This window comes from Camponotus floridanus, unplaced genomic scaffold, assembly GCF_003227725.1.
Source record: "Camponotus floridanus strain SB8 unplaced genomic scaffold, Cflo_v7.5 scaffold89, whole genome shotgun sequence".
Classification (NCBI taxonomy): domain Eukaryota; kingdom Metazoa; phylum Arthropoda; class Insecta; order Hymenoptera; family Formicidae; genus Camponotus; species Camponotus floridanus.
Window position 1 is genome coordinate 367,895 of NW_020229859.1, and position 24,768 is coordinate 392,662.

The following is a 24,768-nucleotide window of genomic DNA, read 5'->3' on the forward strand; positions in this document are numbered from 1 at the left end:
TAGTACCACATATAAATTGTATATTAAATATAAAAAGAATCAATATGTATGTTATACAACACGATGAAGAAATTTTTTTTATATTACATGACTTTAAGAATTTCCAAGAAAATTATTGGTAAAAATTCTTAAAAATTTACAAACAGAATTTTCAATTTGTAAAAAAATCGTAAAAATATGAAAATTAAATTTTTTAAGATTATTTTTCATACATATATTTTTTATTTTTGATTAATAGAATTTATTTATATTATTAATCAACAACCGATATTTACAAATGATAGTGTAGCTTGAACCGTTGTAATTTAGAGAGCGCCAGTAAAGAACAATCAATAGATACATAATATATGCTGAAGAGTCTGATAAGCTATTTATAAAATGAAAAAATAATGTATAAAAATTTTATTAATTTAATATATGGATAAACAGATGATCAAGTATTCAAATATAATATTAAATAGTTAATTATCAATAATCAAGCTTATATGCAATATAAACTAAAACTCTTCTGTCTCCTCCATTGTTTCTTTAATTTTCAATTTATTTAAAAATGTATTAGAAAATTAAAATAATTTATTGTACTAATTATATACTAATATCAATTGGTATGATTAATTTTATACTGTATAGAAAAGAGATACAATCATTTTTATTGCATATTTGTGCTTCACACTCGTCAATTTTTATGTGTTCTTTAAGTATGATATAAAAATTCTCCAAAATAATTGATAAACGATATTAAAATTAATATATTATATATCAAAAGAACTTTCTTGAGGCATAACGTGCATGTATTCTGCAACTTCGTACAGAAAATTGCAGTGAATAAGAAATGTAGCAGACGATTACAGTGAAGAAAAGAAAGATGAGGGGACGAAACGTGACGAAACGAAGAGAGGAGGAGTCGCAACAACTATTAATGAGAAGTTCCGACAGGAGTCGGATCTCTCACATTAATTATGCAGTAGAAACTCGCAGCTTTTCTCGTCTTTTCTTTTTTTCATCAACTTGTTTTTCCGCTTGACGCATATTCAAGCGACTTGATCCTTCGCGAACGAATTGCTCACGCAAGTGCATTTTATTGATACATATTTGATAAAGGAATGTATAGAACGTATGATTACGAATTCACGTTATAAGTTCATAAACTATTCCGCCTCTAACTGAAAGGTAATGGTTTTAGTTTGCGCGATCGGTCATGCGTATTTCGACTGTACTAAAATAGAGCTTTGAGCTACGAAACTTGCATAAATTCTACTTTGTAATCGATAAAATAATCGATGATGTGCATGTGCGACATGGAAGATCCTTAGACGCGATCACTTTATTGCTCATAGTTTTGCTTATCGTTTTTATTTTTCATTGGTTTATTTCAATTTGTATTAAAAATGCCTTGCTAAAAATATTTTCGCAACATAAAATGCTGTAAAATTTTTCGTGCAGATACAATATTGACATTTATTTGATGCTCGCTAAATAGCGAGCATCAAATAAATGTCAATATCGTATCTGCATGAATACGAATTGAAAAGCTGAAATAGATGAAATACTTCAAACGGCGATCTACGTGAATGCATTGTTTAATTCCAATACCGACGTTTTATTATGGTAAAAGTTTGCAAGTGTGCTTTCACCGCTTATTTCCGTCAACGCGTAAAGAAAATGCGCGCATAAAGCGTACAATCAAGAGTTGGAGAGCGACTAATGGGTATCATTAGCAATGGCATGGTTTATCGTCACAATGGAGAAAATCAAAGGATGACAGTCACTTCGAGCTCAGATGAATATGGATAAAAATGGCTTCACGCTTTGCCGGAAGCGTAACACGCATAAAAGTACGATATAAAAGTACGATACATCGTTCCAAAGTTATTTTATCTTCGAACATAAGAGTTAACGTTTCATTATCTCAACTTAGGAACAATTACAGTACATACATTTCCAAACTTGCATTTGTACAAGATATTAAAAATTTAAGATTTCGCAAAAAAGCAAAAAGAAATTCTGCTTGATACTCCTCTAAGAATCATAAAAAAATGGTAATAATCTAAGCGATTGTCGAGATTTATGTATATTTGTGGAGAACTGCCTTGTTGATTACACGCACGTAAGTCATCGAAAAAAATGATAATTAATTCTAAAGTGTTTGTGATTGTCGTACTGGTAATTTGCGGTGTATATGCTCGCACTACTGATCGAGAATCTTACAAAAGGACCAGTGATAAAAAATATGCCGGATCAATGCTGGCTGAGATCGCGAAGGAACTTGTGCAAAGATCAACGACTAGCAGTCAGGTAATAAAACCTCATTATGTAAAAACTTCAAGCTTATATATCATTTTCATATAAATTAATATTATTTTAATAATAATCAGTAATAAATCAAAATTAATTAAATTAAGAAATGTTTATATATAAAAAAAAAATGGAAAAGAGATATAAAAATATACATGTATATAATAAAATATAAAAATATAAAATAAAATATATTTTTATTATATATATTATATGTATATTTCATATATTATATATAATTATATATTTTTAATTATACTATATATTTTTATATTACATTATATATATTACAATACATATATTTATAATTATATATAATTTATGAAATATATAATTTTATGTGCATTTTTCGTGTATTCTGTATATATATATAATTTTATTTAAATTCTATTTTATTCTTATCTATTTCAATTAAAGTTATTTTATTAGAATACTTGATGATAAATATTAAAAATTTGAATAAGAATTATATTAAAAGTAATTTTGCAGGTGCTCAATTTAAATCTTTCAAATCTGCTGCTTCTTTTGGTGCTTAAAGCAGTTGTGTTTGGCGCCGGTTATATAGGACAACACGGCTACAAAGGACGCGAATTAGAAGATGGTAATTTTAGCAAATTTAATATTTGTGATTCAAAAATACTTTCTAATAATTGCACTGATAAAAATTGACAAAAATTTACTATATGAGAAAATAATTAATATTTTATTGCACTTTTTAAGAATTTAAATAATTCTAGAATTAAAAATACATATTTGTAATATACGTATATTTATAATATACGTATATATACCGAAAATATATGTTTATCTTTTATAATTAAAAATTATATATAATAATATTAAGGTATTGTAATAACTTTCTGCTAATTTCAGAAAATATTGTGTCGGAAGGTGAACTCGCGCTAGCTCTTGGATATCTAATCGGTGATACCTGTTTATACAGAGCAGCTTGCGAAGAACCACATATAGCAAAAGAGTATCTTGGCGCAGCTGAAATGCTCTTGCAAACAATGAAATTGATGCCACAGTATGTATATAAAATATTAAAAAATAATTTAAAGAATAAAGATTTATTTTAATAAGTTAGATATTTTATCATAAAAAAAAGTATTTAATACTCTTTATATTTTATAAGAGCATTTCAAAAATCATGAAATGTTAAACACTAAAAATTGTCAGGTCGAAAATTGTATTTGATTTTATAATAATATTTGGATTATTTTTCTTATACTAATATTTACATATCGGTTTTTTTTCACATACTAATTATGTATGATTTCGATGAATTTGTGATTAATAAGATGAACTATATTGAAAAATATTTTGACACATGTAATAATGCGGAAGAATTATTATTCATAAGCATAAATCCAGAACAAAAAAATTTTTGAAATTAACTACATATATTTTATTTGTTCACTCTCGAAAAACTTTGAATAATTCAAACACTAAGAAAAATTTTCGATTAAAATTATTAAATTTATTGTAAAAAATAAATGGCTTCTATTTATTCCTTTTATTATTTATCACATCATTTTTATTTATTCCTCTTATTATTTACCACATCACTAACATCATCTAACTTTAGATAACACAATATTACATGAATAGATCGATCAATTTGAATAGATCGATTTGTTCGATAATTCTTTAATTCGAATGATTGGAACAGTTTAAAACACGAAATTTGAACTCTTTTTAAAAAACTTATAAATTATTTAAAAATTTCGAATTATGTTATCACATTAAAATCGAATATTGTCGTGTAAAATTTGTATTTTCGCAGGAACTTACCTGCAGAATCTAACTACGAGAAGATGATCATGGAATTCCGAAAGGCGATTGAATACGGCAATATCGAGCAATGTCCACCAGAATACAGCTGTAAAAAAGAGAACATAAATAATTTTTTGCAAAGCGAAAAAAGATAACGCAAATGTTAATAATGTATCTATAAAACATTCTATTCTATTTTCTTAGGTATAGATATATACAAATCAAGTTATGATTAAATTTTATTAATAAATAATATTTTAGAATATTATAAAATTTTAAAAATTATGCATGTCTTATATTTTATATCATAATTTGAATGATAATCATTCAATAAACTTAAGGTGCTTTAGTTTCATATAGACATTCTCGTGCAAAAATAAAAATAATATTATTATAATTAATAAAAAAATAAAAATTGTTTTTTAAAATTATGTTTTATATTTTTATATAATAATCTTATTTTAGCAGAAAATATAAAATGGTGTTTAAGAAATAATAAGATAATTTTCTGCATGTTTTGTTATAATTATTGTTATTTGCATAAAGAACATAAACATTTTTTATTTGATATAATTGCAATTTTAATACAAATATAAAAATGTAATATTAATTCGAAACAAATTAAAATTTTTTTTTAAATTTAGTAATTATTACACAGGAAAAATATACATATTTTTACTATATAATAAATAAATAAATGTGTATATAATAAATATGTATATTTTTCTTATGTAATAATTGTTAAATTAAAAGAAAATTTTTATTTTGTTTCGAATATTTTTCATTATTAACTGACATTAACGTTATATTATTTAACAAAATATTTATTATTAGAAAAATTTAGTTGAGAGTATTATCTTAAATTATAGTATTTTGATCTTGATCGATTGCAATTCATCTATAATAATCTTAATCGATAGCTATGTGAGATTTCTGTCATGTAATAAAACTGTTTAGTTTTATTCTATACAGTTAGAGTTTAATATTCTATAGTTTTATTTGATACATGTCTTTCTAAATAGAAATATAATGAAATCGAAATCACACTGCAAATTTAAAAAAAAACGACATTGTCGTAGGCTAATTTTATTTTTTAAATTTCTAATACAAAGTTATATTGGCGACTATCCCTGGTGACTATTGTTGTCAATAAATAAGAATAATAAATAAAATTGTGCTAATGTAGCTCTAATATATTTCCTTTTTTTATAAGAGCTATATTAGCTATAATAATTCACAATTTTATCCTACAATAACCCTTAAAAGTTTTTATATATTTATTTATTATAAAGTATATTTTATTCTTATAGTAATTTTCTTAAACATTCTTAAACATATTTACATTATTATTCTGTTTTCTTACAGAAGTTACATAATCATTCCAAATAAAATAAATTTTTAAGAAATAATAAAACATATTTATTATGTCTTGTACTAATTTTTAATAATTATTTCTTTTGTAGAAATTTTTCTGAAATGCATCGATTTTATTCTCTTTTTAAGTTGCCCGCAATATATTATATTTCACTTACATGTATTTATATTGTCCAGATATTTCATTAATTAATGCGAAATAATGTCAAACGATGCGATGCATTAAGAATATGAATATGAAATTAATTTAGTTATTAATTTAATTTAATTAAGTTATATATTATACAAATTTAGATATCAATTCATATCTAAATTTCTCCTTCGTGTGGTACGTGTATTATTTAAGTTCATAAATTAATGAATATAATTATATCGTCAAAAAATTGCAGCTATTCAAATTCAATTTCATAATATTAAGTGATACAATCAAACAACAATTCCATCAAAAATTAATGTTGAAAGGAAAAAAATTTTGAATTTTCATTTTGCTTATGCTCTTTTTTCAATATAGCGTTCACATTAGTTTTAAAAATGTTATAAATTGGATAGCAATTTTAGAAACGTACCGTAAGATGAGAAGATAATCCGGATCATTTTATTATTCCACTCGTAAAACTCAATAAAAAGAAAATGTGATGAGAACGTGATGAGACGAAGATCGAGATCTTTTCACTTATGGCGTCCGTTCACATTTGTCTGTCGATCGCTGCCACCAGATGACGTTGCGCGTGCGCTTTTACCTAACCTATCCTGACAATCGCGCTGACTATTGCATTGCAAGTACTGCAAGCGCGAGGTTATCCGAGACGTTTGATTTTCGCCTATTCACGTCGTAGACGTTTTTAATAAACAATTTTTCGTATCATACCTAATAACGTTGCTCTCTGTATATCTGTTCTAAAAAATGAGTTCGATAGGCACAGGGGTAAGTGTACTGCGTATTACGCGAGATACGGTTTGTAAAATGTAATGTTTGTGACTGACATTAGAATCTAACCTTAATATTCCTTACAGTATGACCTGTCCGCTTCGCAATTTTCGCCAGACGGTCGCGTATTTCAAGTGGAATATGCTCAGAAAGCCGTAGAAAATGGAGGGTGAGTGTTATTCCATCTATATTTATTTTCATCTACTTCCCTTAATAAACTCTTACATAAAATCGATTTAACCTGCTCACGACAATTAATATTGTAATAAAGCATAAATCTGCTTTTATATATAATATTTGATTAAACATTCATAAAAAAAGTAAAAAGTACGCATGTATCTGTCTTATTTATGTGATTGCAATTCTGTTGCAGGACGGTTATTGGCTTACGAGGGAAAGACAGTGTGGTATTCGCTGTAGAAAAGATAGTGACATCAAAACTCTACGAAGCAGGTGCTAATAAGCGGATATTCAACATAGATCAACACGTTGGTATGGCTGTCTCTGGTATAATATCGGATGCAAGACAAATCGCTGAGACTGCAAGATCAGAAGCTGCAAGTTATAAGGCACAGTACGGAGTTGGTATTCCACTGAAATATTTAAACGAAAGGGTATCCATGTACATGCACGCGTACACTTTGTATTCTGCTGTACGTCCTTATGGTTGCTCCGTTCTACTCAGTGCTTATGAAACTGATGGTCCAGCATTATATATGATAGATCCATCAGGAGTATCGTATGGTTATTATGGCTGTGCAGTAGGTAAGTGAAATATTGATAAATTAGAACTTATAGGAAGAAATTTATATTTTGCATGTACATGTCATCTCGTAGGTAAAGCAAAACAATCTGCAAAAACAGAAATTGAAAAGTTAAAGTTATCAGAGATGTCATCTAAGGATTTAGTTAAGGAAGCTGCTCGTATTATTTATCTCGTCCACGATGAGTTGAAAGATAAACAGTTTGAATTAGAAATGAGTTGGGTTGGCGCCCATACCAATGGAAGGCATGAACGTGTACCAGTCGATGTAAAAACTGAGGCCGAGACGAAGGCACGGCAGGCAATGGCGGAAGATTCGGACAGTGATACCGAAGATATGTAAAATGATGTTAGGAATACTGCCATTAAAATTCTTTGTATTGTAAACGATAAAATTAAGTATTATACAAATATATATGCACCAATTCAAGATTTTAAAAATGAATGAAATAAAGAGAAAACTTGTTTAAGAAAACACATTAATATGCTGTTTAAATATTTTATAGAAATATAGAAATAGTCACACGTAAAAATTACGTGACAGGATTCTATATATAAATTTCTCTTAACTTGTTTTTCTATGTAAAAAATTATTTATTTAATGCTCAAATCTTTTTTTAGCTGATCAACTATCATTGCCATTGGATTATCTTTATATCCGATTCATAACAGATGTATATATATGTACATATTATTATAGATTATGAAGATTACTATATTATTATGATTCTTTGTAATTACATGCTTAAATCATATTAAATCCATATGAAAATATGGAGTAAATCTGTCAATTTTCTCGCATGGTAAAAATTCGTTATAAGTTTTTACAGCGATATATATATGAAAAAAGAACAAGTGCGATTTAATTGCATAACATCACCTTCGTTATTTTTTTTTAATAAAATATCGAGAAACGTTCGTTAAAAAACATGAGTCAGGTATTTGCTGCCAATAACGCATGCAAGGATGATCTTTCAATGGATTACTCCTATTTCCAAGGAATTATCCCTCGCTCGTAACAAGCATGTTGAAAAATGTCGCTGTAAAAACTTATAACAAATTTTTATCATGCGAAAGAAAATTTACGGATTTACTCCATGTTTTCATATGAGTTTAATATGATTTAAACGTGCAATTAAAAATCATAATAAAACGTGCAATTAAAAATCATAATATAATAATAATAATATAATAATCATCTGATATGTACATACTTCTATATCAATACATTATCGAATAGTTCCTTATAAGCTCATTAAGCTTGTCCGCGATAATTGATTAACAACAGATGCTATGCATAAAATGTATTAGATTTTCACAATGATGGATTTATTTCTGATATGAAGTCAATTACTTGTTAACGATGCTCTTATTTATGAGTATCTATATTATTGATTTTTAAGCATAAACCACTTGAGAAATAAAATTAAAATTTAATTTAAACGACCAGACTTTCTTCTTTTCAAATTGCCATTAATCGTTTTATCAAATTTTTAATTGTTTGTAACATTGAAAAATTATCACAATACTACAACATTAATATCAATTTTAATATATTTTTCCACTACTTTTTTTGTGGGTTTAATATTGACAATATGTACTTTTATGAGGAACAGATGAAAAACATGTTAAAAAAGCGATATCTTTCCTCGATAAATTGCAAAATCAAGTTGAAGGATACGCAAAACATCAAGAAACGTTGTATATTTTATAGAAAATGATACTAATCTTTGTTAGAAGATGATACTGCAACATGATCTTGTATCTTGTAACTTGAGCAAGTTTTAGAGCACCAGATAGAAATTTTATCTTCAAAGAGAAAAAGAGAGAGGGGGAAACTTACAATGGAAATAAATCGAGTTGTAACAATACGACTAAAAAACGTAGATGTAAAGAAATATTTCAGGGATTTTAAAATTTAAAAAAAATTCTATCTCCATGATTGATCGATATATTGAAGATTATAGTGTCTAGTTTCACCATTAGTATCTATTATCAACATTATTAATTTAATATTAATTGAGCCTTTCTTGCCTCTCTTCAGGAGAACCAGAAAATATTATGGAAAAACAAAGAGTAAGTTAAATTATAATAGAATTCTCAAGCAAATCGACATGAATTAATAAAAAGAGAAATAATACACACATAAAATAAGTCAAATCTATCCTATCACTTCTAGTAAATTTTAAGATATGTATTTTATAGACAAAAGTGTTTCTGATAAAGAAATTAATTGATTTTCGAAAAAATATTCTATGATCAATATATATTTCCTCACGTGAAAAAGTAAAGAAATTTTCTCTTACATAAAAGTTATTCTCTTCACACATTGCTTTACATATCAAAATATTAAAATAGAATGGTATAAAAAAATCAATAGAAAGTTTATAAGATGTCAATTTATTTCTCTTTGCCAATATTGTGACAAAATATATATATCTTGTAAAATATTTTCTATGACTTTATTTTTAAACTTTTACGTACAGAATAAATCAAATTAATATTAAAAATGTAACAATTGCATTTAAGGTGTATAATCACATCTTGCAGGTGCAATATTACACTTGTATAAAATCATGAATTGATTCTATTTATTATTCTATGAAAAATTTAGCAAATATTTTAATGCAGGAATGAATACTTTATAAGATATTACATATCTCGAAATATCTCATATATCAAAATAAATTATGAGATATTACATAATATTAATTTTTTTATGATTCTATCTTTTATCTAGAATGCTTAAGAAAACAGAGTAAGAAAAATATGAGGAAACACATATATAAATTCATTTAAAATTCTCACATATATTCATCTCACATAAAAAAAACAGACTTGAACTCTTTGAAACATCTTTATCTAAAAAAAGTTATGCTGATTATAAGATATCCTTTTCAAAATCAAATAATCTTTATTTAAAATATTTTTGATAAAATACATATCTTAAGATACATTAAAAGTAATAATCTAATGACTAATTTTATGTGTAAGTATATTATTTCATAAAATATTGTGCTTATATATAATTTATAACAAAGATGTGTATTTGTTTATTCGTATGCGCACGAATTATGTTAGAATACCTATGAACGAACAATGCACTGGTGATCCGATTCACGCGCATGCTGCTTCGTCACGTTGTCAGGGGTTGGTTGATTGCTGGGAGGCTGGGGAAAGCGCGGCGAGGGCGGCTCGAGCAAGTTTTATATAAGAGAAGTATGATTTTGAAACATCGCCACTAGTTTTGATTAATGCGGCCGGGACGGATTCGCCATTGTGTCGTTAGTTTTCGCTCGTTTTCTTGAATTTTTTTTTTACACATAAACACACATAAATATTACACATAAATAAGCTGCATTGATTTCGTTATCGTTGTCAATCGACGTTTCGATTCTCTTCCTATCATAGAACAGCTGATCTTCGCGATCTAATCGGAAATCTTATTCAACGATAAGAAGTACATATGTCTTTGAATTTGAGCACCAAATCATTGGACGATGGTCTCATCACCGAGAAACAAGGGTTGTCCGCTATTCATATTTTTGCGGCTATCGTACTTGGTATCATCGGCTTTTTCGGATTCAGCCTGAATTTACTGGTCATTTTGACTGTTATCAAAGACGCCCAAGTGCTATGGACACCTAACAATGTGATCCTCATTAATATGGTTGTAAGTATTATTGCAATATCGTTCTATTAAATTTAATTTGCAGATGATCAACGCAGAAATTAATTTCTTTATATTTTAAATCGCAACTTTAACGACAATGTACGAATATATAGAAATTTTAAAAGCCTGATTTAATTAAAATTGCATTATAATTATATATATATATATATATATATATATATATATATATATAATTATAATGCAATTTTAATTAAATCAGGCTTTTATATATATTGATATCATTCTGTATTGAAAAACTATTTAAAGAAAATAATAATGTCCTTTGTATGTTAAGGATAATCTAAAGAGAGAACTGAAATATTTATTATTATTTAAGAAAACTTTTATACATAATAATAAATATATTTATTTTTATTGCATTCGGTTCTTTTATCCTTAATCCTATTCATAATTTTTTTATGAATTTTATTTTATTAATTTTTATAATTTTTATATAAATTTATATACAAAAAAGTTGTTAAACTCAACATATAAAATCTATGCCTAATATATAAAAATATGCAATATTATTCAATTGAGGAAATTTTACATATAAGTGCACGTATATATACATTATATAAATAATCTTTTCCAATTTTCATAAAATTTAAAACATATTGTTTATTTATTTATCATACACAATTATAGAATAATCACAAATAATATAATATATGTAAACATATTTTTAAGATTTGTATTCGAAAAAATTATGATTTCAAATGTTAAATCATCTCTACCTGGAAAATAAGAATAAACAACCATATTTGAATTTATGTGACAGATAAGTTGTAACTTTTACAAGCTAAGAAAAACTTTTTCTTATCGTTGCCACGATATAGATTGGCAGTGAGGAAAACTTCATTAACTATACGACGTACAAATACGCGTGTCATGCATACGAAAAGAGATTCTGAATATATCAAGCAATATACATATCATATATTTTTTTAATGTACACAAATAGTGAATATCTACGAACTTTGACTGAAATTTAAATTAGAATAAAAATATTTTAGAGAGGTCTATACAGAGATATATGTGTGTTTTTACATTGCATAGTTTTCGCAAAATCACAGTTTTTCTACATAAAATGTCAAATCTTTGTAGAGAAATCACCTTTTTATAAAAAGTCTAATTAAGTTTTTTTGACCAACCGATTTTACAAACTATCTCTGATGAAGGTATGATGTTGTGAACTTATATATTCTAAGGTAATACATAATCTTTTTAATCTTTTTAATACATAATCTTTTTAATGAAAAGGTTGTTCAAAAGATTCTAATTCAGAAAATATACATTTGAATAACAAACTGCTGAAGAATTATATAAAATTATTGACTCAAATAAAAACATACTTCTTGTACTAAAACCAAATTGTATATACATAATTTTTAGAAAATTAAAACATATTTTAAACTTAATATAATATAAAATTTAGTAATATATAAAGTATAATAAATATAATATTTATTACATTTTTATCTTTCTATAGGCTTTGAATTTAATTTAAATTAATTTTATTTCAAATATATGTAGTAAAATTAAGCATCATTTATATTTCACTAGTTTTTCAAAATACTTCTATATTTCTGGAAAAATTTTCGTAACTATAATGACATTGCAAAAATTCAATCAATCAAATCTGGATGAATTTAACATATTATATTCTTTTTGTATTATATATCTTATTATATATCTTTATATAGAGCTTCTTTTATAAATACACATGCATCTAATTAATTACAAAATTCAGGAAAATAATATAAAATATCCGAATTGCTATAAGAAACAGAAAAAAAAACAACTTTGTAAAATGCATAATTAAGTATAAATCGATCAATTTATATAAATAATCTTATTGAGTATTTTTATATAATGCTTCATACATTTTTTTATTGAAACAGGTTGGAGATTTTTTAGTAGCTGTGCTGGGGAATCCTATCACAATGATATCATCGATCGCTGGTACATGGTATTGGAATCATAATGTGTGTCTGTGGTATATATCATTCTTATTATTTAAATATTATGTGTATAATATTTTTTATTTATAAAGCCAAAACTTTTACTCCTCATGACAATAAATGTTACCTATAATACTAAAGATTAATTTTAACAATACATAAATTTCATTCAAATTTTGTACATCAGATATATATGTTTGTAAAAGTCATATATGTTCATAATGTATTTTTATTATATTTATTAATGATAAGTAACCAGTTAAAAAAATTAAATGGAAATCATCGACAATAATTTTTCATATTTATATATATTATGTCCGATATATATACACATATGTACATACGATATAAGATACATAATTATTAAGATACATGATTTACTTTCTTCCGTCATGTCAAAATTTAAGAGAAATATTTTTATTATGAAATAGTATATATTTAATGTTTTATTATTTAAATTTATAAAATATCGAAATAAGAAAATCTAATGTGTGTGTACAGAGAGCCACATTTGGAATAGTAATTTAAAAATAAATAATTTGAAAATTTACTGTAGACTGGAAAAATATTTTGAAGAAAAGTCAGTTGCTTTTTGACAGACTATTTTAATAGTATGTTTTTAATTTAAATGAGATGTCGTTTCCAAGATTTACAAATTATCGTTATTTTTTTAAATAAAACTATGTATCTTTTGTTACATAAAACTTTTTATTTTTCATTCATAAAAATATTAAAGTGAAATATCAACATATTAATACGAGATATTTCAAATATATGGATACATATATCAAAATATATAGAGATTATATCGATATCTAATATGTAAACAAATTGACAATCCGATTATGACTACATATTTCATAAAGCTATTATCGGATTTATTATCGAATACTGTCGTTTTTTTCTTATATAGAATTATATAGAATTATTAATCATATTCTCTCGAATAAAATATCTTAAAAGTTATGATAATCAAAAATTTAATATAGCACATTTGTTATATACTCGCAATATGAATATAAAATTCTTCAATTGTAATTAATTCGAATACAATTTATAGACTCCTGAGTTTTTAAAATATAAAATGCCAAAAATTTCAAATCATTTTTTATCTCAAACACATACATAATGAAAAATGTAACGCGATTTTGTCAAGGGTTATATATAATTTCTTACATACTATTATTAGTAAAACTCTTTTCTCTTTTATTGATTCTAAATGCAATCAAACAGAAATATTTAAAAAAATAAGAAAATATAATTATAAAACAATAAGTTTTCTCTTCTGTTTCTCTGGAAAATCAACAAAGTAATATTTATACACTTGGGTATATGAGAAAAATTTTAATCGCCGAACAGCTGTTATCGCATGACTAACGTTTTCGTTGATGCTAAAAAAATGAGAGAAATCTTCACCGTTCTAAACATCAGTCGCAGCTGTCGATCTTTAATATTTTAGAAATGTCAAGCTTTAAAAAAAATATATGTGTATGCCATGCAAAAAAATAGCACACACAATTTCGGGGACTAAGAAATTTCAAAACATAAGATATATTTTTCTTACATTATATAAAATATTCATCTTTTATAAAATTTCACCCAAATATTATATTTTTATATACAGAATGAGAAAAATTAATTTATGTAAAAAAATATATATAATTTTATTTTAAAAAATATGAATAATCTTTACATTTTAGAAGCCATCAAACATATAGGAGAATAAAAAAAGCCATCAAATATTTTTCTAAAATACAAATAATTTCGACTTAGATTTATTTTTCTCCACAAGAAGACTATAATTTTTAAGTTTTCTTGTTTATATTACTTTACATAGAACGTCTTGTATGGATAATATTATTGTAACTTTCAAATTTAATACTAACTTAATTATATACAATGTAGCTGCTTCCTCAATTCTAAATAAAAGACATTTTATGAAATTAATATTAATTTATGAATATATAATCTACAATTCACAACATATTTTATTTGATAGATTTATATTATACATATAATTACGGTAACCAAATTTTCTACTTTAGGTACGCGTGGTTTATGACTACCATGGGATTCGCCAGTATCGGTAATTTAACGGTAATGGCAATAGAAAGATTCCTGCTAGTGAGATGTCCAATGAAAGTATTATCAATAAGGTAATGATTCAAATCACGCACATAAGATAAACACAAACAGATATATATATATATATATATATGTGTGTATATATAGATATACATACATAAACATTCAAATAAATCATTATTTGATACTGCTAATTTATGTCCATTCTCGATAACGAAGTATCTGCGACCATATGAACATTTGTTCTCTTTTTTATTCAGAAACATGATCATAAATTTTTAACACATACTTTTGACTCATCCTGTATATACATATGCATATATGTGCACAAAAACATACGCAGACAAGAGGAAAACTTATGTAACTAACATTTTATTATTTTAGATTATGTTATTTTAGACGCAAGTTGTTCAAACCTGGTTAATATTTATTTTATAAATATTGACTGAAAAAAAAACATATCGTCAGTGAAAAATAAATTCTCGTTCTTGTCATGTATAAAATATTTATATTTTAAGAAAATAATGTTGCCTTTTTTCTTATAAAATAGAATGCAGGGATTGTGATATATACAAAGGTATAGTGAAATGATCAATTTAAGCATTCCTCGACTTTCCATCGCACACATACTTTCATCGCGACATTCTCCAGGAAGCGTTATCCATATCTACAAAATCGTTTACAGTGATCGTAAACATCTTTAAAACATAATGTACACATAATAAATTTATGCAGTTTGCCATAAATTTTAATTGCACTCTTTATCGTCATTGTTTATCGCATATAGAAGATTGAGAAGCAACGACATAAATATAAATAATAAATGTATCTTAGCGCAGATTTTAATAATTTAATAATAGATTTTAAGAATTTTATTCTTTTTACGACAAGAGAATGTAAAGTTATTTATAATAATTTGCGCATGCTCAATAATATTATAAATATAAATCGGAAATTCAGGAAAAATCAACATCACAATATTTTGTTTTATCTATCAATAATTCTATGAATTGTTTTTTTCATACCAAATATAATATTACCATGTTGATATTGTGTATTTTAGGATCCTTTATTATATTTGTGCCTTCGTAATTATAATTCAAAGATTATTATAAATATTTCGATATTTTCACTAAAGAAAACGACGAATTTTTATCAAGAGTTACATCTTTCAATTTTTAAATTTATATTTTTAACACAAAGAGAGAATAAATTAAAATATTGTGTGTATAAATGTATTACATATAAATTCTCTTTTTTTATTAACAATTAAAAATGATTTCCTTGTTATCGATTGATGAATCTTCTTGTTAGTGATTGCTCTTTTGAGCATCTAAAGATGATAGCAACTAAAAGAAGATTAAACGGTTTTTTAATCCGCTTTAACAATAAATCCTTCCTTTAATGAGTTAAATATTCTACTAACGAGTTAAAATTTCTGATCCATCAAATACCGCAACCATGTATTCCATCAAACGAGAATTTATATATGATATATTCATACACACATACACATACACACGCAATATTTTAATTTGTCCTATCTTCATATTAAGAATATAAATTCAAAAATTGAAAGATATAGCTTCTTCAGTAAAAATATCAGAATAAATTTTAATAATCTTTGAATTATAAAAATAAAGAAGAAAAGTTATTTTTGGAGATTATTTCAAATTATTTCAAATTGTTTAAAAAATGAGATTGAATAATAAGACATTACTTCCTTATTTTTTAATTTTAATTTTAATTTTTTTAACAACAAAATATGCTTACTTATAACTTAGATTTTTGAAATGATTACTTTTATAAAAATCTTTAATTTGAACATTGTGTGAGAAATTATTTTAAACAAATTATATGAATGCTTTTACTACAAAGAAAGCAGTTTTTGAATTAATCAAAGAATATGTTCTTGAATTTTCAAACTCTTTTTTAACATTTTACATGAAAATGTACTAATATACATGAATCTATATGAATGCGTTATATAAAAAAACTTTTTTTTCATTATTCTTTTGCGTTTTGCTATTTTTTAAATATTTTATAACAAATTCTGTAAATAATAATGAACAGTAAATGTAATATAAATAGAAAAATCAATGGAACTATGCTTATATTCGTGAAATTCAACTTGAACCGCATCCTATTATCTTTATTCAAATAATTAATCATTTTGAATAATTCGATTTATTTTTTTATTTGTTATTTTTACATGAATTCTTTTAAACATTCAATATTTCGTTAAATTCAATATTTAGTTAAATTTTATCCCTCAAATTATAACTATCAAATTAAACTATTCATCAAATTGTAAGAATATATAACAATTTTATATGTGATACATATATATTTTCAAAGTTTAAATATATGCACAATCTGATAAAATATTTTAATTTCTTCATGAATATGCTAAGTTTTTATACTTTACTTTAATTAATATAAATGTTTTTAATGCAAATTAAATCTCTCCCAGCAAAATAATATAATTATAAACATTATATGTTGTAAAATTAATTTTTATGTTTTCTAAGCTCTTGTCCTCTAAGTTTAATATTTACTCTTTTAGAAATGTGTTAATCTTTCTTTTATAGACATGCTTATGTATTAGCGTTTATGGTTTGGATATATGCGTTTTCCTTGTCATTCCCGCCATTTTTTAATTGGGGCAGCTACGGTCTGGAGGCCGGCAACATATCTTGCAGCGTGTCTTGGGAATTACACGATCCCGAGACGCATAATGATTCTTACATCGGATTTTTATTTATTTTTGGATTTTTTCTTCCTGTCACAATAATTATCAGCAGTTACTATGGCATTATAAGGAATTTGAAGAAAATAAAACAGAGAATTGGTGAGTCTTTAATATATTTTGTTAATAGCAATAAATCTCTGGTTAGTTATATAAAGTTAAATATAATTCTTCTCTATCTAAAGACACAATGCTGAATACAACTTTTGCATACAAATTTAGGGATAAAATATATGTTGCATATTTGATAACACAGTTTCAAGTCATCTTTAAATTCTCTAATTTACTAACAGTATATTTCTTACTCTTAGGTCAAAATAACAAACGAGAAAGAAGAGTTACGATGATGGTATATCTAATGGTCCTTGCTTTCCTAATCGCTTGGTTGCCCTATGCCATTCTTGCTCTCGCAGTTCAATATTTCTATGTGAGTATTTCTAATCACGAAAAGTTTAATATTCGAAAAAAAGAGCTAATTTATGAAATTTGAGCTGATTTATGATTAATTTATCAGTTATAAAATGTTATAATATTTTATAACATATACATTCAAATAGCAAAATTATTTTGTCTAATCGCAACGAGGTCAAGGCGATTGCCTGTCTATATTAAGATTTAATAATCGATACGACAATAGCTTCTCAACGCTTCGATCAATTTCTCTCCGCATATGGCGGCCTTTGAAGGATCACAAAAGCTCATAAAAAATAATTTATATTGCAGGTGCAAACCTCCCACATCGTAACGGTGCTACCTGCGCTTCTAGCGAAATCCTCCATCTGTTACAATCCTATCATATACGCATGTTTGAATGTTCAGTTTTATGAAACCTGGAAAAAAATGTTTTCCACCAATACGAATTCGAGAATAGTCAATACAAAAATCACAACGAAAATAGAAATGAAGAGTCTCAATCATTCAAATCAAACAGAAAAATAAAATTTTTCTTGTGCTTTATCCTCAGAAATGGTGCATAAAGGGAAAATGACGTATGGAGGAAGATGCTATCAGAGGACAATGAATAGATAGTGTAAAATATTATTTTCGTCGTTTATTTGTTAATTGTTAAAAAAAGCAGTCTGAATCTTCTGTGTAAAACGGAGATTTATTTCATACATATCTTTCTTTTAATTTGGGCTTATCCGTTTATAATTTTTTTACTGCGCACAGTTTCGCATTTCATAAAATCCAAGATGATTTTTTATGAAACAAAAGTTGTGTGCGCAGAATGAATAAAATCAATTATTATTTAATACAACATTTATATTAGAGTTTGTATCATTTTATTTAAAAGGATATATCACGTATATGTTTTTATGGGTTTTATATTTAGATAAACAATTTAAGTAAATATTATGGTTGATTTTGGTTTCTGAAAAAATTCTAGGGAAAAATGAAACGTATAAATATTTATCTTATTATGTTTCTAAAGAAAAAACTAATTCAAACACTTGTTTCAAAACAAACATTAAATTAATCAAAAAATTCTCTTATCTTGAAAATTTATATCAAAATCAAAATTTTAACATGTTTATATCTTTCGCCTTTTTTCGAAACATTGAGAAAGAAAATACATCTTAAAAATATATCTCGGCCAGAACAAAAATGCATGATTAGTATTCTATATTTATTCCATTCTATTTATTCCATTTCTAAAGTTATAGACATAATTACATTACACTTTTTAGTTAACTTTCGAATTATGTATGTGCCAAATCAAGCATACTAAAAATTAAACGACGTTGAAACAATGTATTTAAAAAAAAATGATTTTTTAAAAAGAAGATTTTTCTTTGATAAATGTGATATATATAACCTGATATATGTAATATATATATATATATATATATATATATATATATATATTGCTAATGTTGCTCTTGTTATATCCATCTCTTTGCTTAATTTTTAACAAAAAGTCTATCATAAAAAGATGTATTCAACATATATACATGAAAGATGTAATATTCGCTCGAAGAGTTCTAAAGTTTCCATAAGAATATGTATAAAAATGTGTTGAACGCGTATGCCTCTTACTAGTATAACTTGATAATGTCGACTTTATGAAAAAAAAATAAAAAAAAAAAAATATATATATATATATATATATATATATATATATATATATAAAATATCCGTGTAAAGTAAAGTTGCAAAAAAATAAAAACAAAAAGAAAATATATATGTATATTCATCACATTGATGTGCGTCATTAAAAAAAATACATATCTATTCAATCGATTCAATCAATGATTAATTTTAAAATAGATATTGATCAATATATAATCGATCACTTCGTATATGTAATATTAGAATAATATATAAGGGTGATTCATTAATATAATTTGCGAGGTCGCCTCTTTAAGTGATTTCGTTCAACAATTAACAAAGAAAATATTTGGACGAATATACTCATCATCGCGCATATGGGAACAACTCGGTTTGAACGAATATATCGGGATAATGCGCATGAGGGTTAATATATTAATATATATTTTCAATGTTTTGTATTTAATAAAATTGCTGGTATATTCATCCTTTCTTTCTCTTTTTTTGTTTCATAATCAAATATGCTAAACTGTTTACGAAACGAAAAATCACTTGTTTTAATAGAGTAATCAACAGTTTTAGTGTCTCAATATAGCGTTAAAAAATTATTATAACTTGTCTATTTTTATATAAAAAAAACTTTATTAATAGTTATTGACGCATTATTTCTATTATTTTGTGCATGTATGTGTGTGCGTAAAAACGTTCAAGAAAATAATACAAAAGATACAAATACATTTTTTCCGAAGTAATTATAAATATTGTATATATTTACTTTTATACACACACATAATGCAATTATATATTTAATATTATGTATAAATTTTATATATAATCATTTTCTCTTATATTATATAATAGAACGAAATAACGCGCATTTTCTAACATTCTAGTAACAATTAAACAAAGTATAAGCTGAGGTAAAAAAAAGCAAGAAGGAAAAAAAAGTAAAATTCTAAGTGATAAAAATATTTAATGCAATTATGTCTTATCTACGTAAATACAAGCGCGAAATATAAAAAAAATAGAAAAAAGAAAAATGAAATATGTATATCAAGATATGTAAGATAATTAAGGATAAAAAAGGATCTAGTTTCTATATTGATCCAAAAAATATTGTAGTATACTTCAAAAGAATTCGACGACAAAATATTCAATTAATCTCTTCAAGTAATGAATTTCGTAAATAAAATAAAGTAACAATAAATAGCTTTACATTCAAAAATAATTTTTAAGCTGTTTCATATCAACATATAAAAAAATGCTCTTCAAAAATAAATCTACAAAATTATAAACGCAAGAAAGATTATCAACTGTTTTGCAAATGAGAAAATTCTGAAGTTGTTAACTTACAAAATTACAAATAGAATAATTGCATGCAGATTGCAAATAATACCCGAGAGAAACAAAAATATTTACTGCATGCTAATTGATTTTAGATGAGATATGATGTATCATCACTACCAATATTGTCGATATTCATCGTTTCTCAATCTGAATACAAATACGCGTATTATGGACAAGAAAAACAATAGATCTTCGTATAGCGCTTCGTATACTTTTATAACGCAGTGGAAAAATAGCGATAGACATATAACGTGATCAGCATGTAGATACATGTCAAATTTTTAATTTCTAAGTCTATATCTAAATTTTACTTCGTTAAATTTCACTTTGTTAGATTACACAACGAAGAAATTATAGAAAAAAATTACATAATTTAGCTTATGTAATGAAGAAGTTCTGTTTTCTGATTTATTTTAAAATAAAATAAAAAATTTTATTGACAATATATTAAAGGTAAATTTTTCGTGTTTTCTTTTATAATAAAAAATACAATATGATAAACAATATAATATCTCTTTTTCAATTTTATGTAAACTATGAATATCATGTAACGCTGGAGGTATTCACCTTACATGGGGTTCTACTGTATAGTTGGCACGTTTGTGGATCTTGCATTGTTAAAATACGATCGCGCGATTGCGTTACGCGAGCGCGACCATGTCGCGCGGAATCAAGCATTTACGATTCGTAACACGCGCAATTATGCCACATCGGAGAAAGTGAAATCGCGAGGAAAATTTACGGTCGTCGCATTCGTGTCACTCTCCGCGAGTTCTTCTTAACATTTTCTGGATGGACTCCGCTTTAAGAAGATCCGCGTCTCTTGCAGATTAAGAAATCTCTCCTCGTTTCATCGTTTGATACTTTTATTCTTAATGCGAAAAAATTAGTCTATCTAATTATTATTAAATTATTATTAAATAAATGTTAAAATTATTTAATCAATATAATTAGTTTGCAAAGAAATTGCGACTGAAAGTGATTTAAAGTCAAAAGATGCGTATATTCTTCTCAATAAAACTTTAATTTGTATTCCAACATCGGCATTTCAGTTCTAGTCTTTTGATTTCAATTTTAATCAACGAATTATATATAAATATTTATCACAAATTATTTCTAATTTAATTAAGACGCTTTATTGAAAAATTTACAAAATACAACTGATGAATTTTATTCTCTTTAATTATTTCCTGACTAGTTTTTCTCTTTTAATTTCATTGCATGGTTTCCATTGCGTGGTTTTCTATAAATGGAAAAGTGAGAGTAAGCAACAACAATACCGATCAATGCTAATTCAGTTAAAAACATGGAAAAAACGTAGAACATATTTTTAATAAAAGTAAAGTTTTGATTAAAACAGACTTTGTTCTCTTAAGATACAAATAATTATAATTATAAATAATTGATGTCCTTCTAATAGCAACAAATACTCAATATTTCGATAACAATTGGAATATGATTATTTAATGTTATTAAATGAGAGACTATTGGATATATTGGATATAATTGGATTGGATATAATAAGATAGAAATATATATATAATAATATTATATTCCAATTTGTTTATTTTGGCAAAATATTTTTTGTTTCTACCAATTTTTCCATTGCGATTCTATTTGAAAGAAAAAATTCTCATAATATTATATATGTTGATTATTTTCGAATATTATTGTCGAATTTTTATGCTTCAATGAAACATATATTTATTACACATTTTTCGATTATTATGTATATAATATGTATGTAAAAATTTACAATTACATTTATCTTTTTATCGTACCTTCGATTAAACATGTCTTTTATTTTGAAGAAACACTCTGCAAAATTTCTGCCTCAGGCAATATAATTATATCATAACTTTCATTTATTAAGAACTCGATTATACCTTCATGTTTTGAGAGATTGTACAGCATTGAAATTAAAATTGTTGATCTTTTTCTTCGTGAATAATTCTTGATCTTGATAAATTTTTCTTGAAAAACTTGACCTAAATCCACCAGATCGATATTATTCTAGATGATGAAAAATCCATGCATTCGTGCCGGTCAACGCGAGATATTGCACATAAGCATTTAATATAAAAAAAGAATGCAAGTGTGAAAGTATCAGTAACTCCGGCTGCATTTAGAATATATTAAATGTAAATATAGCAATCGAGGTTAATTATTTCGATATGGCTTAATTATGATTGATGATTTTACATTACTATCACGTTTCTATATTAATATGTGCACAATTGATGCATCAATATATATGCAATTCAAGTATGTATAACTCAAATCCATTTCAGTTTAATGTATTTAATGTATTTAATGTTTAATCTATTTGTAATTCAAATTCACGTTGAATATGTTTATTAGGAAAATAATTTCTTAACAATAAATTAAATATGAAGCACGTTTATTGTATAATTTAATCAAATAAACGCTCATAACGCGCATTAAAAATTTAGCATAGAAATTATAAGAATAAATAAGTTTATAATTTCAAGTTTAATATCATCACTTTCAATGGCATTGATTCCCTTAGTTAATATTATAATTGCATGGATTTTATGTAATCCGTTTTGGCCGAGATTTTCGCATGCGGTTAGGCATTGTATTGCAAAATCAACTAATGTACACAATAGATTCAACTGAATCGCACCGTCTCTCGACAAACGGAATACAGATAACCCTCCAAGCTGTCATTATACCTGCAGAGAGGGTAACTTTCAATTAGAAAGAGTTACCGCAGTTAGATTGTCGTGTTAATTGTGAAAGAGTATTGTTAAATATGTGGTTTTGTGCCGTGTGTCAAATACGCGTCAAGGGAAAAGCTGTTTTGTTCTAACAGATGCGGCTCGCGTCTCATAGCGTCTCGTAAATTCCAAGTCAAATATTCAGTTCTATTTGAAAAACATACGGTTGCGGCCAGATTTGTATGTGGTTTACCGCATAGTCGATAACTCATTAGCACCACGATGTTTTCTTAGCCTACTCTTTTTTAATTGCGTAATAATAAATTTAAGTATGTGATATAGTACATCTCCCTTGAAAAAAAAATAATTAATCTGTAAAAAAATGATCTTCGTATCGTTGTTATTCAAACATTTATTAAAATTGTGACATAAATTTTATAATTAACAATATTTCGTTTAACTTCTCTTTAAAAAAAATGGAAAGTCAAGGATCATCGCAATATACTTTCACGGAGAGTGTAATTGTGAGAATTGATAATCCAAAAAATGAAAATAACATCAATAAATTATCCAAAACATTTTCAATAATTTTTCTGAAAATAATAACCCCCTGTTCCGCGATTATACATGACAGTATATTATTAAAGTTTCGCTTCATTAAACTATGAATATATTTTGTTAAATATTATAAAGCTCAAAGATATTCATTAAATTGGCGGTTACTATATCGGATGTTAATTGCAGTTTCCTAGTTTCCTTTTTCGTTTTCCTTTTTCGTTTTCCTTTTTCGCCGTTTCTCTCGTCTAGAAAGATTCGTGCGGTTCGCCGACGATCAATAATACCACAATTGCATGTTCAAATTATGTCTTACAGCTTATATTACGCTTGTAAATAGGCACTTATTACATGTATAAAATATAAAAATAGATCCACATGTTATTTTGTACTTTTTAAAATTTTTAAAATATTGAAGTAACAATTTAGTATAAATTCATCTTTAGATTTTATATTTATTTTTGTTTATTATAATAAATTTTAATTCATTATTTATATTTATATATATATATATATATATATATATATA

The 24,768-nt window shown here is 25.4% G+C and overlaps 3 protein-coding genes across 3 annotated transcripts; all 3 read left to right on the top strand.

Moving 5' to 3' along the window:
* Positions 1-2,124: 2,124 nt before the first annotated feature.
* On the top strand, positions 2,125-4,226 carry LOC112639769. Its single transcript, XM_025414770.1, has 4 exons — positions 2,125-2,295; positions 2,785-2,896; positions 3,169-3,322; positions 4,082-4,226. The coding sequence occupies exons 1-4, from the start codon at positions 2,125-2,127 to the stop codon at positions 4,224-4,226; spliced, it is 582 nt and encodes a 193-aa protein (XP_025270555.1).
* Positions 4,227-6,188: 1,962 nt separating this feature from the next.
* LOC105255891 (proteasome subunit alpha type-3) lies at positions 6,189-7,619 on the top strand. The gene is made up of 4 exons (XM_011265426.3): positions 6,189-6,370; positions 6,460-6,542; positions 6,747-7,138; positions 7,211-7,619. The coding sequence occupies exons 1-4, from the start codon at positions 6,350-6,352 to the stop codon at positions 7,477-7,479; spliced, it is 765 nt and encodes a 254-aa protein (XP_011263728.1). The 5' UTR covers positions 6,189-6,349; the 3' UTR covers positions 7,480-7,619.
* Positions 7,620-10,304: 2,685 nt separating this feature from the next.
* LOC105255890 (rhodopsin) lies at positions 10,305-18,733 on the top strand. The gene is made up of 6 exons (XM_011265425.2): positions 10,305-10,809; positions 12,714-12,808; positions 14,819-14,929; positions 17,450-17,709; positions 17,919-18,034; positions 18,331-18,733. The coding sequence occupies exons 1-6, from the start codon at positions 10,603-10,605 to the stop codon at positions 18,544-18,546; spliced, it is 1,005 nt and encodes a 334-aa protein (XP_011263727.1). The 5' UTR covers positions 10,305-10,602; the 3' UTR covers positions 18,547-18,733.
* Positions 18,734-24,768: the final 6,035 nt, after the last annotated feature.

Coding starts and splice junctions, on each gene's coding strand:
- LOC112639769 (XM_025414770.1), top strand. CDS start 2,125: ATGATAATTAATTCTAAAGTGTTTGTGATTGTCGTACTGGTAATTTGC. Junction 2,296..2,784: donor GATCAACGACTAGCAGTCAG/GTAATAAAACCT, acceptor GTAATTTTGCAG/GTGCTCAATTTAAATCTTTC. Junction 2,897..3,168: donor AGGACGCGAATTAGAAGATG/GTAATTTTAGCA, acceptor TGCTAATTTCAG/AAAATATTGTGTCGGAAGGT.
- LOC105255890 (XM_011265425.2), top strand. CDS start 10,603: ATGTCTTTGAATTTGAGCACCAAATCATTGGACGATGGTCTCATCACC. Junction 10,810..12,713: donor TGATCCTCATTAATATGGTT/GTAAGTATTATT, acceptor TTATTGAAACAG/GTTGGAGATTTTTTAGTAGC. Junction 12,809..14,818: donor AATCATAATGTGTGTCTGTG/GTATATATCATT, acceptor TTTCTACTTTAG/GTACGCGTGGTTTATGACTA.
- LOC105255891 (XM_011265426.3), top strand. CDS start 6,350: ATGAGTTCGATAGGCACAGGG. Junction 6,371..6,459: donor TGAGTTCGATAGGCACAGGG/GTAAGTGTACTG, acceptor TATTCCTTACAG/TATGACCTGTCCGCTTCGCA. Junction 6,543..6,746: donor AAAGCCGTAGAAAATGGAGG/GTGAGTGTTATT, acceptor ATTCTGTTGCAG/GACGGTTATTGGCTTACGAG.